Source organism: Falco naumanni, chromosome 1 (genome assembly GCF_017639655.2).
Source record: "Falco naumanni isolate bFalNau1 chromosome 1, bFalNau1.pat, whole genome shotgun sequence".
Classification (NCBI taxonomy): Eukaryota; Metazoa; Chordata; class Aves; order Falconiformes; family Falconidae; genus Falco; species Falco naumanni.
This window is the reverse complement of record NC_054054.1, coordinates 26,261,880-26,278,314: the sequence shown is the minus strand read 5'-3', so window position 1 is coordinate 26,278,314 and position 16,435 is coordinate 26,261,880. Positions and strand designations below refer to the sequence as shown.

General features: G+C 40.4%; 1 protein-coding gene across 1 annotated transcript in view; it reads left to right on the top strand.

Annotated features, from left to right (window-relative positions):
* Positions 1–16,435, top strand: part of ANTXR2 (ANTXR cell adhesion molecule 2) — a 120,232-nt gene that overhangs the window by 18,684 nt on the left and 85,113 nt on the right. Inside the window, exons 8-9 of the mRNA XM_040586928.1 lie at positions 12,838–12,898; positions 14,015–14,110. Coding sequence (XP_040442862.1) covers positions 12,838–12,898; positions 14,015–14,110 — 157 coding nt within the window. The remainder of the gene's footprint in view (positions 1–12,837; positions 12,899–14,014; positions 14,111–16,435) is intronic.

The following is a 16,435-nucleotide window of genomic DNA, read 5'->3' as shown; positions in this document are numbered from 1 at the left end:
ACCTTGCTTCCCCTTTCTGTTAAACACAAGTCCTGCTGATTTGTGAGTGGAAGTTGGTTGTCTCTGCAGGCAGAATTGGACAAGGCTACTGCCTCTCAAAGTTACATTAGTGGAACTCACTTCAGTAACGTTATTAGGGTGGGTGACAGTTCTAAGTCAACTTAAACACATTTTTATACTAAAGTGAGGTGGCAGCACTTCATGCAGGAAGGTAAAATATATTTTGTACTTAAGAAACCCCGTTAAAGTGTAATCAGATAAGACTACAGGAACTGATATGTGCAGAACGTAAGAGGAAGTAGTCAGCTGAAGAAAAGTTCAATCTAAAATTGTTTTATCTTTGTTATAAGATTTCTTAAGAATTCTGCCTGAGAAGGATTAGGAATAAAATTGGTAAGCTGTCCTTTGCTTGTTCATTTTGCAGGTGGTCAGTTTCAAATTGTTCATTTTATGTGGGAAAACCACCCTTAAACATAGTGGACAAAAAGAAATTGACCAAAACATGTAAGCTGAGCAGTTAGGCTATCTAAAACATTGTAAATTGAAGCTAATTTGTCTCCAGGGTGGCTAAGCCTCTCAGGAAAAACCTCTAACCTTTATGCATAAAGTTTTAAGTTTGTCCAAGAAAAGTTACAAATTCATAGATAATATTGCCACAGAATGTTAAGTCTTGAACATTAGCGTAGGTATGGAGAGACAAGACACTGCACCACCGCCTGTGGATGGCCCTGCTGCAGCTGTGCCTTGACTACTGTGTTTGCCAGTACTAATGTTGCTGCAGGAATGATACTAACAAAAACGGGAAGAAGGTTAGCTAGCAGTGTAACCATGAGGGGGAAGGGACAGTACCACAGGAAGGAATGATTCGTGGAAGAATAGCATAATATATACATCAGTAGTTCTTTGCTGAGGCGTAGCTTTTTCTTGTGAAAATGCCTGCGCTGAAATGAGTAGTACCACTTGCTATGTGGTACCTTACCCCTTGTGGTGACATTTCTCAGTATCTACTCAAGTATCGACCTCTCAGTGAAAGGGTAACTTGCAGGAGAGGAGACCTTGGTGTTTGTAGCATATAAACTCTGAGGCTAAAGTAGAGTTACTTAGAACCCATCACATGAGTGTACCTAGGAACAGTAAAATTGAACAAAGGATTAAATGCATCCAGATTCCTTTAAAAAAATATGCACCACGAACGTAGGGGCAGACTCTTGCTAGAGTGGTATAAGCAGGTAGTGCTATAATAAAATCCTGCTGCCTAATTGCAGAATTCTTTCCAGCAAAACTCTTGTTGATGATAGAGGGAACTCTGCTCTGGTTATAAAGAACAGTCAGCAAAATCTTTTTAGCATTCACATTCATTTGAGCAACAGTGAAGGATACGTATTGAATATCTGGGGGTGGGTGGGTGGGTTTCCACTCAGTTAGATGGTCACTGTATCAATCACTGTGCACGACAGTGCATTCCTACCTTTAAGTTACATGAACTGGTGACAGCCAGATCAGCAGGGCCTAGGGGGAACCACTGCAGAAAACATACATCACAGTGCTGTGCTCAACAGTTCTCAGTACATGACAAGTCACTTCTCACCCTGAATGTGGCACCAGTTGTCATCGCTACACTTGTACCCCAGTGCCTCAGTAGAGAGAGGGGCCACACAGGCTGTTGGCAAGATTTGGTGGAAAGCAGACCTGTGTGCCTTAGAGTCTTAACAAAAAAAGTCAGCAGGGAGAGAGGTAAGCGACTCACGTTGAACAGTGAGTTGATGCCAGATGGGGGAAGGAACAAAGTCTAGCAAGTGATAGCCAGTTATGCTGAGGTAGGTCAGAGCGAAGAACAATTTTAGCCTTTAGGTTTGTAAAACTTACTGCAAGGACTTTACAAAAATGTCCTCTGGTCTCTGTGAATCTGACACCTTCTGCACTAGATAAGCTATCAGCAGCACTTCCTTGTTCTGACCTGACTTTTGCACTGAGGTGATAGTGAATTACTAAACTCATATGAGTCAATCAACATCTGGCATTGTTACCTGCTGTAAGGCAATAGGACAGGTCAGCAGAGTTCACGTTTCAGGTGTAGTGGGAAATTTAACAACCACAACAGTTAGTGCTCCAAGGTTAGATGTTCTGGTAAATGCACAGTACCTCTAATGTGAATGTTCACTGAGCCTCTTCTGTCTAAACTGCTTGTGTCTTGGTGGCTTGCATCTTGGCCATTGAGTAGCAATCAGGGACTACATTATTCTGAAGTAGCTGATATTTCTGTCATGAACTAGCTTATCTCACTAGAGCTGAAATTCCTCCATAGTCCACCTTGCTTAGAGTATGCAGAGTCTGACCTCCCCCTTATTCCTTAAATGGGTGTGGATGAAGGAAGGAGGGTCAACCAACTGACCACATGCTGTTAAGATTTTTCAAGAGCAAAATCAGCTTAAATGGTTCATTATCAATTATACATCAACTTAATTGGATCATTTCCTGTAGGAAGAAAATATGCTCAGTTTATGCACTGTGAATCCAGGAAGCAAACTATTAAACATTCAAGGAGGTGGGGGGAGGAGAAATGCAACAAGTTATCATTAAAAGAATTATTCTGATTAAATCATTCATCTTCATCAGTCCCTTTGGATGGTCTGATATGCAAGCTGCACCGGGTGCAAGGTTTAGAACTAACGTTGTGCTATGTTTTCCATGTGATTGAGACAGAGTAGATAGTTTTGGGAATTACTGCATGTAGTTGTTAAAAGGAATCAATGGCCTGGAATAGAATGCTTTCTGCTCTACCCTTCACTGCTGTGCAGCCTTTAATTTGACATTCTCTGACATATTACAAACCATATAATGTTCTCCTAGAGAACAGAGAGCTTGATAAGCCAGCAACATAACTGACATGGTTCCAGTTTGCATGAGCATGTGTGTGCCTTGTGATTTGAATTTGACTTGTCAGCTATCCTGGCATGGCTATCAGTTCTGTTACATAAGGGAGGCTGTAAAACTCACTTGGAGTGAAGCACTTGCAAGTCCAAGTGAAATGTAGTGTTTCCTTAGTGGTAAGTTGTTTTGAGCCAGATTTTCCTTACTAATTAAAAAAAAAAATTAATAGCCCAAACAACTTTTTTCCTGTTATAGAAAGTAACAGTTTGTCTTGATTCTTCCTTACATTACTTGATAAGTAATGGGTTTAGCGTTGTTTTTGTCATTTTGGGGGTAAAGGGTTCTGATACTGCTAAAATACGCATCTCTCATGACCTAGTGTTTTGCATTCTACATTTGGTTTACTCAGTGACTGCAAATGAGGTACTGCTTAGACATTGTGTAATTAGAATATTCTCACTAACCTGACACTGCACCAGGCTTCTCTCTGATGGTTATTTTATGCAAGACCATATGTCTCAGGGATTTTTTTTTTCCCCCATTTAGATAGGGGACAGGATAGCAACCTTACCCCCTTTACCCTTGCTCTTTGTCTAAAGCATTGCTGTGCAGTGTCAGGAAGTATGCTGACATTAGCAGAGAGTTGTAGTTAAGAACACAGATGTTTGGCAGCAGATAGAGGTAGATCTCATTAGATATTAACTGCTATAGTTCCTTTGCTGTGACTTTGTTGGGGAGGAGCATCAAAATGGTGTTCCCTGTGAAAGCATGCATTTAATTCCAAGTTACCTTGAATTGATTGTCTTCTGTCTGGTGTGAGGCAGCCCTGTTGCCTCATTGGTTTCCACCCAGATTAGTCCTGGGAAGAAAAATGGGAAAGGGTAGGGCTTGCTTTGACACAGTAGAGACACATGATGTGGGACTGGCCCATATAGTATGGCATTTCATTTTGCCTATGGGTTGCCATGGGTTGTTTTTTTCTTTTTAATACTCTTCTTTTTCCATTAAGTTCAGATTATAATGTCACAGACCTTGTGACACTATCTGAAAGAATAGAAGATTTCACTTTGGAAACAAGCAATTAACTTTAGGGAGTTTAAATATTAGTTGGCATATGGAGAAGCTGGCCTTTCCAGAGCCTAAGGTGTGCTGTGAATGTCCTTCTGGTGTAAAGATCCCAGGTATGATTAAGGTTACTCAGGTGTCATCACTGAAATCAAGGGCTGCACTTAATTTTCACTTGTAACCTATTCCAGGTCTTTATCTTTAAAGCCTAAGTCCACCACAGTATAAGGGACACAACTCCTATGCAGGCAAAAAAAAGCATTAACTCATGAATGAGAGAAACCTGTAATGATACCAGCATACTTACAGCCTGAGATTTTCACCACCCCGATTTCACACATGTTCGCTTTTACATGCTGTAAGATTCAATGAATTCAGTGTGAAAAATAATGATGTGTAGACAGTCAGCATTTCATTGTCTAAAAAAACCCCACCAGCCAGTGAGTCCATTACACCAATTAAACACCTCTTGCTTTACTTTCATTTCCTTTTTACTGCCACAGCAATAGTGGAAAAAAAAAAAAGTTCTAAGTTACAGGAAAAAAAAAAAGAAGGAATAAAGCTGCCAGTAGTACTTCCAGATGACTCATAGAAAAATAAAAATATGTGGGAACGTGGGTTGAGCCCAGTCCTAATTCAGCCAATCAGCACAAAATATTTTAAGAGCTAAACAAAGTGCTGCATGAACTCAGTTTTGATAGGTTCTGCCTGACTCACTCCAGCCAGACAGGCTGCTAGCCCAACCTAATTCAAAACAACTAAATCAAACAGGAGTACAGTGCTGTTTTCATTACACATTCTTCAGAGGAGTTCTACAGCCCCAAGCTGGGGCAAAGCTCAAGAAGGTATTAACTCAGAGAAGGGAGTAACTCCACAGCAGTGTTCCACAGGTTCAGCTTCGTACAGCTCCAGCCTAGGGTTCCTAGACCCTACTTACAGGCACTACTACTCCTGTGCACCCCTACAGTTCTGTTCCTGCCTACTGCTTAAGTATCAGCTCCCTGAGTCCCAGTTATCCAGGTGTGTGACATTCCTTGATCAGCATTCAGTGGGAGCCAAAAGGTGTGGGGAATCCCTAATCAGGAAACAGCCCAAGAAATTGAGTGTTACAGCTGACAATCGAAGACACTTCGTGTAGGTACACAGATCCAACTGAGACTAGTAATGCTAAACATGGTTTTAAATGCTCTTATGTCATCAGGGCTCGCTCAGATACTGGTTTGTGCATTAGCTGTAGTGTGTGCTATCTTCCCTTCCTACTTCCTTTCTTTCAGTACATTTTATCGAATTAAGTATCTGTTTTGCAGTAACAGTTACAAGGTTGTAGTGGCTAACTTGAGCATGTTTACCAGTACAGCTTGATTGAGGGTGGAACTGAAGGAGATGCACCTCTTTGTGATGGAGGTTTCACAGGGCACTTGGCACAGTATGTGAGGAAAAGTGCATCCTTTTTGTGTGTCATGCTATGAACATAGCTTCTCCAGTTTTAATTATGTTTGCAGTTTACTGTAGTGCCTTCATCTGCTTTCCTTCTGTTTTGTTATATTTTGCTTACTAGGCGTTATGCTTACAGTATCCCTAGAGAAAATGATGAGCCCCACATTGGAAGGGAGAGAGGAAAGAAAAGGGGAAGGAAATCTCCACAGAAAAGCCACTGTCTTCAGTTTGCTGTCAGACTAGCATTTAAGGGTTTTTTTAGTGCTGTTTTGCCATCTTTCTGAATTGTGCAGCACACATTTTGCAGTGAGTATACACATGGCTGGCTAGCGGCGTATCAATGGGCAGTGCTCCAGGCGCAAGCTCAGAGTGCAGTGAGCAGGAGCTAATACTGCTGTAAATACATTTTTGCACACAGACTGTGGAAGTGGTTATATTGCACTGTCAGCATGCTTTGCACATGTCTTGCCATACATTAGTACAGCAAATAAGATTATTTTTTAAAGGTGAACATTTATTTGCTCTTTAAAAATTGGTTCTGGAAATAGCAAGTTAGATGCATTTGTTTTACTACAGTACCTAGCTTTTGTTCAGGGAACCATATTGCCCGCCCCTGTAGAGAGTCAAGCCAACCTGATTTGGGATTGGCTTCCAATGGGCAATGATGTAAACAAAGAGGTGCATGTTTGAAATTGAAACGTAGGGAGCAAAGCCCGTGGATGACTCTAGAAATCCTGAGTTGTTCAAAATCATTAGTGTGCCAAGTCTGACCAAAATGGGTCAAAGAGCTCTCTTCCTCTGGCAGTTCACGGTTATCTTTTTACTGGGAAGCAAACACCTTACACATCCATACATCCTTTTCTAGTTTCAGAACAGTAGACTTAAAAATTGTGAATGGTTGTTCAATAAAGAATCCAGCTGTGCTGACGACCTGCCCCAAATCCTGAACTCGGTGTACAGTTCCGGGGAGGAACAGATGCCATGCGATTTTTGATTTATGGTGCTGACTGCTGCCAAAAACTTTTGAACTGCATACTGGGGCTAAGCGTAATCGAACGGTGCTGTGAAATAAATTGACACTTAGCGTATTTTGTTAATTGTGGATGTACAGTTGGGTTGCTCATGGCTCGTTACTACTGCATTGTTCTCACAATTTCTTGGAACATGAAATTCATTAAAGTGCTGGAAGGGAAAGTTGTTGTTTTAGCCTGCATGTAACACTGTACCGCATGGTACAGCTCTGTTCCACAGTATGTTCCGAGTGTATGGTAGTCAAAATACTTAAAAAGCTACAGGAGCTGTACTGCTTTACTCTTTAAATTCTGAAAACTTTTAAGAGGAAGTAGCAAGGGTGAAAAAGTGAATCAAAGCAGAGCCAGGCCCAGTCCGTGACGAGTTAAAGAGGTACTGGAAGATGCAGTAGTCACGTTTTCTGTGGAAAGAAATGTTTGCATAAAGTAGAGACAAGAACTATGATAAAGCCAAAATTTATAAACAGAGGTGGAGTTCACAAAGACTGAAAGCACTAGTGGGCCTGATGTCATCTTGTTATTTGGTTGCCTTTTTGCAATTTATTGCAGGAACATCTGCCTTTTCTATGCTAATGTAATTATTTGCATAGGTCTATTGTTTCTGAAGCTTAAATCTAACAAAACATGATTCTGTTTTTCAATTCAGACACCTACAGGTTAAAAACTGACAATGTTTCTGTAATACATCTTGAATTGAATTATATGGTTTTTTAATGACAATAATGCTAAACCACTGATTTAGGAATGGGCTGTGAAGTTTATGTGAACCTTTGGGAACCTTTTGAGTGGGAAGTGCATAGAAATCCATGCCACTGATAAGGATTGATATTGGTTTTAAGTACAGATTAACAATCAGGTTGTTCAGAAAAAAATCTGCTAGGTGAGAAGTGGTCCCAAATGGGAAAGCTGATGAAGTGGATGGAGTAGATTTTCTACAACTGTTTTAAATTACATGTGTATGTATTTGTGCCTGAGCAAGATTAAACTTACATTGAACACAAAGCTGTGGCTTGTAAGCCTCTGAAATAGCTTGAGAGATGGAGATAGGTGACAATCGGACTATGTAGAACTGAAGGAGAAAATCTGAACACTAGTTAGGTGGTTCAGGAGCTAAACAGTTCTGTTTCTGATTGCTACATGCTTCACTGTTAGTGAGCTGATAGAAGGCGTTTGACAGTAAGAGTGCATAGAGATGCTTGTAAAGGACAGGGTCTCTGAGAGCTGTGTGCATGCCAGATTCTACAGGACTGTTGTGCAGGGAAGCTGTATCTGATTTTCAGTATGGGACCTCAAAGCCTCAGTCTGGCAAGGACCATCTTTAACTGTAAGTCAGGATCTCATCCCACCATATTGAACAGAGTACTCGTATGCCTAAAGTTACACATGCAGATAAGGAACATGATGGGTGGCTCGCAGACAGAACTGGGTAGTCCAGCAGTTGATTTACAAGTGACCCTTTCAGAAAAGAAAAGCCTGTTTGGCCAAATAGAATCCCAGTGTATGTCAGTGGGTTTACACTGAGGGTGAATTTGCTTTTGAGTGCCCATGGGCTATCTCAGATGCCTTTATTCTGATAACTTCTGCTCTCCGAAGTATTCTGAAGTTACTAACCTGCATTACTGAGAAATGCTATGGAAAGCATACAGTATCCTTTCACTTAATAGCCATAAGATAAGATTTCACTAAGAGCTTTAGAAGCTCCTCTGCCTTCAGCCAACCCTCAGAAGCTATGCCAGGTGGTCTTTCAGTGCTGAGCATAAGCTACATACATTCATGCTGCTTGTTACTGAGGTAGCTGTTGTAATAACTGTTCTTAGAAAATGGGATAACAACATTTTTTTTAATCTTCGATGCTCCGCTGCTGCTGTTGCAATATGGCAGCAATGTAACAAATTCTGTGTATGGGGGAGCTACAGAATAGGGTTTCCGTAGCAGTCTGTTGTTTTGTTGTTCAATAGGAGGATGTTCAGGGTCTGAATTTCATGTGACAGTTTCTTCAAGTACAAGAAACTGACTACCTTGAAGAGCAGAACTCTACTGCCTTCTCTTTTTCCAGCAGCCACATGTGCTTCCTAACAAGTGTTTAAATCACAAGCTCACAGCTGTGATTTTGATGTGATCCTCCCATTTTGATTAGCCTCTGTGTTTTTCCAGCTGTAACCAGTGTAGTTCTTCCACAGTTCTCTGTTTCTGAAGCTGTAAGATGATGGGAAACAGGCTGACAGGTTTCAACTCTGTTTTGCACTTAGGTTTGTGGGGAAATGTTTCTTTCTGGGACAGCTAGCATTTAGGGAGGTGACTAGAAGGAAAGCCTTTGCAAGCCTGGGAGAAGAGAGCCCTATATTTGGTGCAGAGTTTTGGCAATGAAATGGATGACATAAGCTCTTTGAATCTTTCCCTGCATGTTGTTAAACCAAGGCAATTTATAGTCTTATTTGAATTCATTTTATGTCAGCAGAGTGTTTAACTGTCCTATCCAAGGATGGCCTTATATAGTGATTATTTCAACTTTTCTTGTGGGCAGTAAGTTTCTAAATAATAAATTTGCAATGCCAGGTCACTCTCTTTGATTATCCTGAACTGGGGAAGAGGGAGTGTAGTACAGATTTTTGGGGAGTTAATTTCAGCCTTGCTGAATTTGCACCCCAGGTTTCCACAGCAAGATAGTTTAAAGTTAGTTTTACATTTTCAAAAGGGGAGGTGAGGTGACATATGCATACTTTGGTTTGCATGGTGCCATTGTTAAATGTGCTTCCTTAACACGCAGCTGAGATAGCTCCATTAAAAGCTGTTACTGTTGAGGGTGGTCAGATCCCTCCTCTCAGGCTGCAGAAGTGGTAAGGATGCTAGATTTCATTTGTGCGCAAGAGCTCCCACACTCTGCACAAGCCCAGTGTTTACCCCTTTCAGCTGCATGTGAAGCAGCAACATCTTGAAAAGGGGAACTTTGGCAATTAATATGCACTTTGGAAAATCCCTCATCAGCTGTTGCCGAAAGAGCACGCTCCAAGGGTACTGGTAGGGGTGAAACAGAACTGATCTAGAGATATGAAGACATATTAAATAATGAACATGGATCATAAGGCAACTTGGGTAAGATGCCTTCACATCATTCCTCCTAAAGAAAAGAGATGAGCTTTTTATTGGAGTGCGCTGTGCTAGCTTGGAAGGAACAGCTTGCATGGAAAGAGTGAGAAAAAAAAAAAAAGATTAAAACAGATAGAAGAGTGTGAGCCAGAGCAAGAAAAGAGTAAATGAAGGCCACAAGTTTCTATAAATCCTTTTAAGATGCGAAAATATGTTCTCCTCTCCCACATGTGAAAGAACAAGTGGCAGTTGCCATCTTGGAAAATATTTTCAGGTTTTCCATTGTGACAGCTAAATGCTGGTTACTGTATCCTTGTGAGCCAAACCATTCAAAATGATTGTGCTTGGTACAGTCAATGGGATTTGACCCTTTGCAAGGATGCTCTGATTTTCACTTCATTGATGGAAAATTCAGTTCAGTATAGTGTTTCAGTGTTGCTTAGAGGGTGTGTTGAGAAGAAACCAGAACGTAACAGGTTGAGAGAAGAGCTCTCTGTATGGTGTTAGGTTGGTTCCACCTGATACAGCTCAATTCTTTGGAAGGTTTCTTTTACTTCTGCTTCTTAAGGTTACTTGATGGTTATTGTTGAAGGGAAGGATTTTCAGGGACAAGGCTGATTTCTATACCATTATTAATTTTTTAAAGCATGGACTATCAAGAAACTTTCTGAATGGCAGAAAAGGAACTAGTTAAACTTAAATAAACAAATTTTAGTATTTGCACACAGTGGGAGTTTTTCCTCTAGTGTAAGCTTTGTTTGGGTGAAAATGACAGTCTTAGTTCACCACCCTTGCAAAGAGACCGAGGATCTCTGAACAGTACAGCTTTTTCAAGCCAAGTGGAGAATGGTAGTAATTAAAATGATGAAAAATTAGTGTCAAAGCAATTGTTCATTTCTAGGAACAGTATTAAACTGCAATATTTTTATTTTCCTGCTTTATGTCAAGAGCAGCACATCTACGTGTATAAATATGAATTCGATGCTGACATGTGGGAAATCAGTGTATCCTGAACCTTATATTGAAATTTGCTTTTGTTCATGAATTGGGTTCAATTAATTTAGGCTGTTTTTTATCATAGTTGGGGTTCCCCCCCCCGCCCTTGCCAGTTTATTCTTAAATCCAAAGGGAATTAAGCATGTCCAAATAGTTTCTTTTCCTGTTTTACATTATATTTGGAAATACAGTGTTAGAAAAATCACTACCAGATTCAGTGCAATTAACAGAAATACTACTTGCCAAGAAAAGGCAGATTATGTCCATCATTGTCTTCCCCTCTCCAACCCCCCAATTCATAATGGCACCCTACTTCATCGGACAGCAGGCACATGAGGACCGGATAGGAGTTGGAAAATTTCTGTCTGTATAGTGCTGCTCTACAAAAAGAAAAAGAAGGAATTCAGTGGGGTTTGATAGTGCCAACTGCTAGATCTGTACGTAATATGAAAGGAAGCTCATTAGCTTAAATTGTACTATTGATATGGCTCAGTCTCTTCAGAGGAAAAAACCCAGAAAGTGTTTTTACAGTAAAGAAATAAAATGTTTTATTCTTCCTGTGTTTTATTCTGTGCAAAATATCCCCCCCCCTCAATGAACTACATGACACTCTCTCTACACCGAAATAGAAATCAAAAAGTTAAGTCCTTTTTTGGAAGCGAGATGAGGTCCACAGATAATGTAAACTGGTCGACTTGGCACTGAATGTCAAGCTACATTCTTTCCAAAGATCTCTGTTGCTGTGTATTATCCAAATGTATGTGCATGCAAGGTCTCTTATTTTTTAAAATACTACTTAATGTTTATAAATGAGGTTTGAAGCACTAAAAAGATAATTTGCCCACAACATTTTGTGGGGAGACAGGTGATATGGAAAGTGTTAAATGAGGCAGGCTATTCTTTTTCAAAGAGCTTGGCATGCTTTTCGTCATAACAATGACAAACATGTTATTGTTTCTAGGGGGCCTGGATATGTGGCAACAAAACCCACTAGCAAATAAGAGTAGGCAGAGTAAAAAAAAAGACTACTTAGGAGTTACATTTACTGACAGTTAGGCCAGCTCAGGAGCATGCACAGTTTTGGCAAATGGAGGTGGAGAGGGGACAGTAACAGGACTTTAAACTATGCATGTGATTACAGGGACCTGAATTGATTCCATGTAGTATTATATATGAATGCCAGCTAAAAATATGCCACTTATTACAGGGAAAGCTATATAAAAACGTCATGAAAGTTTCCTGAGAGAAAAAATAAAAACCTTTTGGAAGAAAACCGCCACATATTTACCATGTGGTTTTATTATTAAATTATGGATTGCTTGTGTGTGCTTAACCCTGAAGCTTCAAGAGATTTATTCTCCCAGGGTTAACAGACATTCTGTTACCTGCTTAGAGGTGGGGATTAAGAGATGGGGCCCTGCTGTGGGACTGAGATAGTGGCAGTGGGAGGAGAGTGTGGTCTCATGGTTTGATTCTAGCAACAGCTGTAGTCCAACAAGCCTGATGCATTCCTCTGAGATGCACCATTTTCAAATGGAAAATAAAGTGGTCTGCAGTAATCAACACCTGGGTGCTATTCATGCCTCTGCTCAAGTGACCGTGGGTAACTTGATCACTTGATGTATTTGCAAATGGTAAAATGTGACTTGGCTGAAGCTAAGGGTAGCTTCTAGAACATTTATAAGTACAAATCCATCAAAGGTGTCTAGTTCCTCCTTTTTCTTACATTCTATCCCTTGTATTTCTAAGTCATCTGTAGGGAGTATTGTTTTGTCCGAGCCTTCTGGAGGAATATTCCCTGACTGGTTGGAGAATTGAAGCAGGCCAACCGGTACAGCAGCGAGGAAACCCCGTCCAACAGAAGGCAGTGTAGTCAAGAACACCATGCGTTCTCGCTCTGCTTTACGGAGGGCAGGATGCCAGCACTTGGAATAACATGCACTTGGCTTGACCCACAGATTGTTGGAAGACTGCTTTTGCCTGGATTAGGTTTTGGATCAGGGTCCTTGTGACTAATTTTTGGCTTAAACGTTAGGATTTGGGTTCATGGAAGATTAGCTTAGGTTCTGGATAGAAATTTAAAGACTGAAGTCAGACATCATTATGTTTTAAAGGCTGTGCTGGATTTAACCAACCAATCCATGTCTTATGAACTTCGAGGAGACTTCACTGTGCAGGCATGCAGAAGTTTTACATGGTCAAGGCAGTGTCCTACAAAGTCATACTTAGGCAAATCAAACCTGTAGCTGTGCATGTGTATCTTCTAGACACAAGTGTGTGTTTGCAAATAATATTTTTCACTGAAAATGCACTCAAACCTATTTATGACTAGTTTCCTCCTTTGCAATAGGTTTTGAAGCAATCATGCACTGAGATTTTATATTTGGAGCCATCCAGCGTCTGTGTGGGAGGTAAATTTTTTGTAATTTTAAAATAATACTCAGTTGTTATAGGACTGTGATGTCTCTATTTTACTTAAAGGAAAACCCCACAGGTCTCTAAAATAAAACATCTCTATAAAAAATCATCAAGGAGTTTAAGAAAGATCAGATCCTTCTCTGTTGATTCATTTTTCTCCTCAGAGGAGCAGTCTTCCAGGGCCTACTTTCATAATTTAGGTAATGCATGTAAAAATTTGAGATGTGTTTATCTGCCCCTCTCCCATCAGTAATGCTCTGAAGTTGCCCTTGGTATTCAAAGCAGTGATATTTTTTCAGTGATACTTGCATACCATTTTACCTGTGGTCATGTAGTTAAGTTCTGAGAATCCTGATAACATTATGTTCATATAAATTCACGACTATTTCTAGTGCCTTGTCCCAAAACTGTGGAGCATAAGCAGTAAAGCATTTGACTTTATTTTTGTGCATCAAATGGCAATACATTTACTAAGTAGAAGGGTTGCACAAAATTTTAAGGGCTTGTCGTCTTTGTGGGGTTTCACAATCCATGCATAGTTTGAGACCAATCAAAATAAGGTAGTTGCAAAATATCCTTATTTTGATGTTTTTATAAAAACATGCATCATCTTAATGAAATCAGTGGCCTTGGTAAATAAACCATTTTCACTCCTCCTCTGCACAATTCACAAATAGCATGGCCCTTATGCTGCTTCCAGAGAAATCATACTAACGAGAAATGTTTTCTTCATCTGGCACTTTAAATGGCCCTGATCCAGGTTTGGGGAGTCTACTTGTTATGAGACCCAGATTTCTCATTTGTCAAAGTATTCAGTGAGAAACTGTTCCTTACTGTGCAACTGAGCCCCAGATCCTGTTGATAGTCGGAATTAACTTTCGTTTTAATAGGGCTGCGTCGGTGGTAAATGAAGATTTATTCCCAAATCTTTTTCCTATAGTGACCTAACAGAAGATTGCAGTACCAGGGGTCAATTAAAAAGGAGACCTGAGTTACATTTGAGGCATTGCTTATTGTACTTCATTTATTGTAGGCTGTATTGAAATTCTCCTTGTCTTACTGCAGTGCATTAAAAATTGGTGATTTTGGGTTTTTTCTTTTCTCTCCAGAGGAGTTCCAGGTGGTTCTTAGAGGAAATGGCTTAAACTTTGGTGGGAGAACTGATGGTGTTACTTGTACCTATCAAGTGAACGGAACTACAATTCGTAAGTACTGAAGTTTGAGATGATCTGCCTTTATATTTTCTAATAACTGACTACTTTTGCTTCTTGTTAACTCAATTAAATTAAAAGAGAAAAAATACTGAAGAGGAAGAAAACAGGAAAGCTCTGAAGATTAGTAAGAGGATGTAAGTTATTTTACATCTTGCTCAGTGGTTTGAATTTGTACTGATGGCCATTAGCTGTAAGCTGTGACTGGTGTTTGGAAGCCCAGCTGGCTGTGTGAATTAACATGGTGATAACTCTCTGGCTCCTGCTGTTCAAGTAAGCAGATGTTTGCCCATGAAACATACATGACCACAGAGTGAACTGACCGTGCCTGGAGACCCAGGCCAAGACACAGGCTCTCACCGTGATTCCAAAAGACACTGTTTTCCTGGGTGCACTTACCTTGTTATCTTGGAGCATCTCTGCCCCTTCTGTCTGGCATACCAGCTATGTAGCCACTGTGCTGTTTGTTTCTGGGCTTGGCAGGGCATGACTGCCCCTCCATGACACGGAGTCAGTCCTCTTCCTGGGCCTCCTGCAACAGCATAGAGTAAGGGCAAGTCAGAACAGCTGGTACTATTTTGTCCCTGTATTTGGACGTGGTTCATCAGCTCAGTGTCCCAAGGGAGGACTGGGTCTCGTTGCAGCCAGATCCCTAGCTGGACTCTACTTCCTGACTTGTGGAAAGGAATTCTGTTTCAGACGGAGTGACTGTGGCATCTTTTACAGGGACTTTCCCTGTTTATCTGTTTTTTTGGGTTTGTTTTTTTGAGGTTTTTTTATTAGTTTTTGTTGGGCGTGGTTTTGGGTTTTTTGGGGGTTTGGGGGTGGGTTGTGGTGGTGGGGGTCGGTGATGGTGCAGATGGGAGGGTTTTTTTTTGTTATTACTGGTACTCATAATTGGCCAGATGTTAATAATCCTTATCCCTTTGTCAAACTACTAGTCTCACTGGAGAATTTTTTAGGAGTGGAGTGCTGCAGAAGTTAGTAAAGCTCTAAAAGCAATTGAAAGGTAGTGCAGACTATTTTCTTCTTGCTATCTGATTAAGCAAATGTGCTCGTGGAGGATTTAATTTTCAGCAAAATAGTCAAGAATTGGTCTTCTCTTGCTCAGTGCATTAACTTGGAACAGAGCAGATGAAAAGTCATGCCAGAATTTGGATTCATCTCCTCGTGCCGCTCTGTTCCCTGAGCTGGCACAAGGTAGATGGTGGTGGAAAAAATGCCATTAATGGAGACCTCCTCCATTTTTTATATCCACAAGCTGAATTGGACAGCTAGTATAAGTACATCCAACTTCTTGCTCTAAGCAGTATCCCTTAGAAGCAAGGCAGACTGGAAAATGACCAAAAATGGGCCAGTAGAAAAGACCCAACTAATTTTTTTCCCTGCCTACTGTCTGATTTTTATATTAGGCTGTCTTAAATTCCTACCCAATTGAACATGTGTTTCCAGTGCAATTTCTTCCTTACTCTGGATATCATATATACTTGAATGGGCTGCCAGTCTCTCCTGTCTGTTAAATATCTAAAATGATAGGGTAGAATGAAAGAATAGCACAGTAGTTCTGTATAAAGGCAACCTTTATAAATAAATTCTCTTCTATAAATTTCACTTCAGGTTCGATTAAAATTCTCACCTTTGTTTCCCATGTTAAACTACAGCTTGCTTATTTCAACTTGTTGCATAAATTAGCTTCATAGACCTAGAATTTGGAATGTGCTACAGTTGTGTATCTGTTGTCATGGTGTGCCTTTTTTTACTCGGAGAAGTGGGGAAACAGTAGTTTAGTTCCAGGTGAATAAAACTAATTTCACGCTATCTAGGGTAAACAGTTGTGACATCAGTTACATGACCTGAAGATAATTAGAACTTAAATTTGAATTGAAGTGTCTGGTCTGCAAGTCATCAGGACTCCTCAGTTCTATTCCTGCTTTGCTCCTGACTTATTGTTTACCATGAGCAGTCACTTCTCTATACCCCAGCCTGTCCATTTGGGAAATTAAAACAATAACACATACCTTCTTCACATGAATGTCTTGAGGCTTGCATCAATATGGTTATGTTAGTAGTGGCATTTGTACTGTTCAAGAGTTCCTGATAGAGTATGTTACAGTACTGGTGGAGATGAGGACCTACAGAATACGAGAGTTTAGGAGGAATTTAGCCATTTTCCATAAGCATCACAAATGTAAACCTCCTCTGACCTGCTGGTGGGTGCTGCTATCATACTAAAAGTTTTGGCTTATTTAGTAGCAATGCTAGCAGTGTACGTCAAGTAGGCTTACGATACTTATTGATAGGTTGCAATGCTGTTCAAAT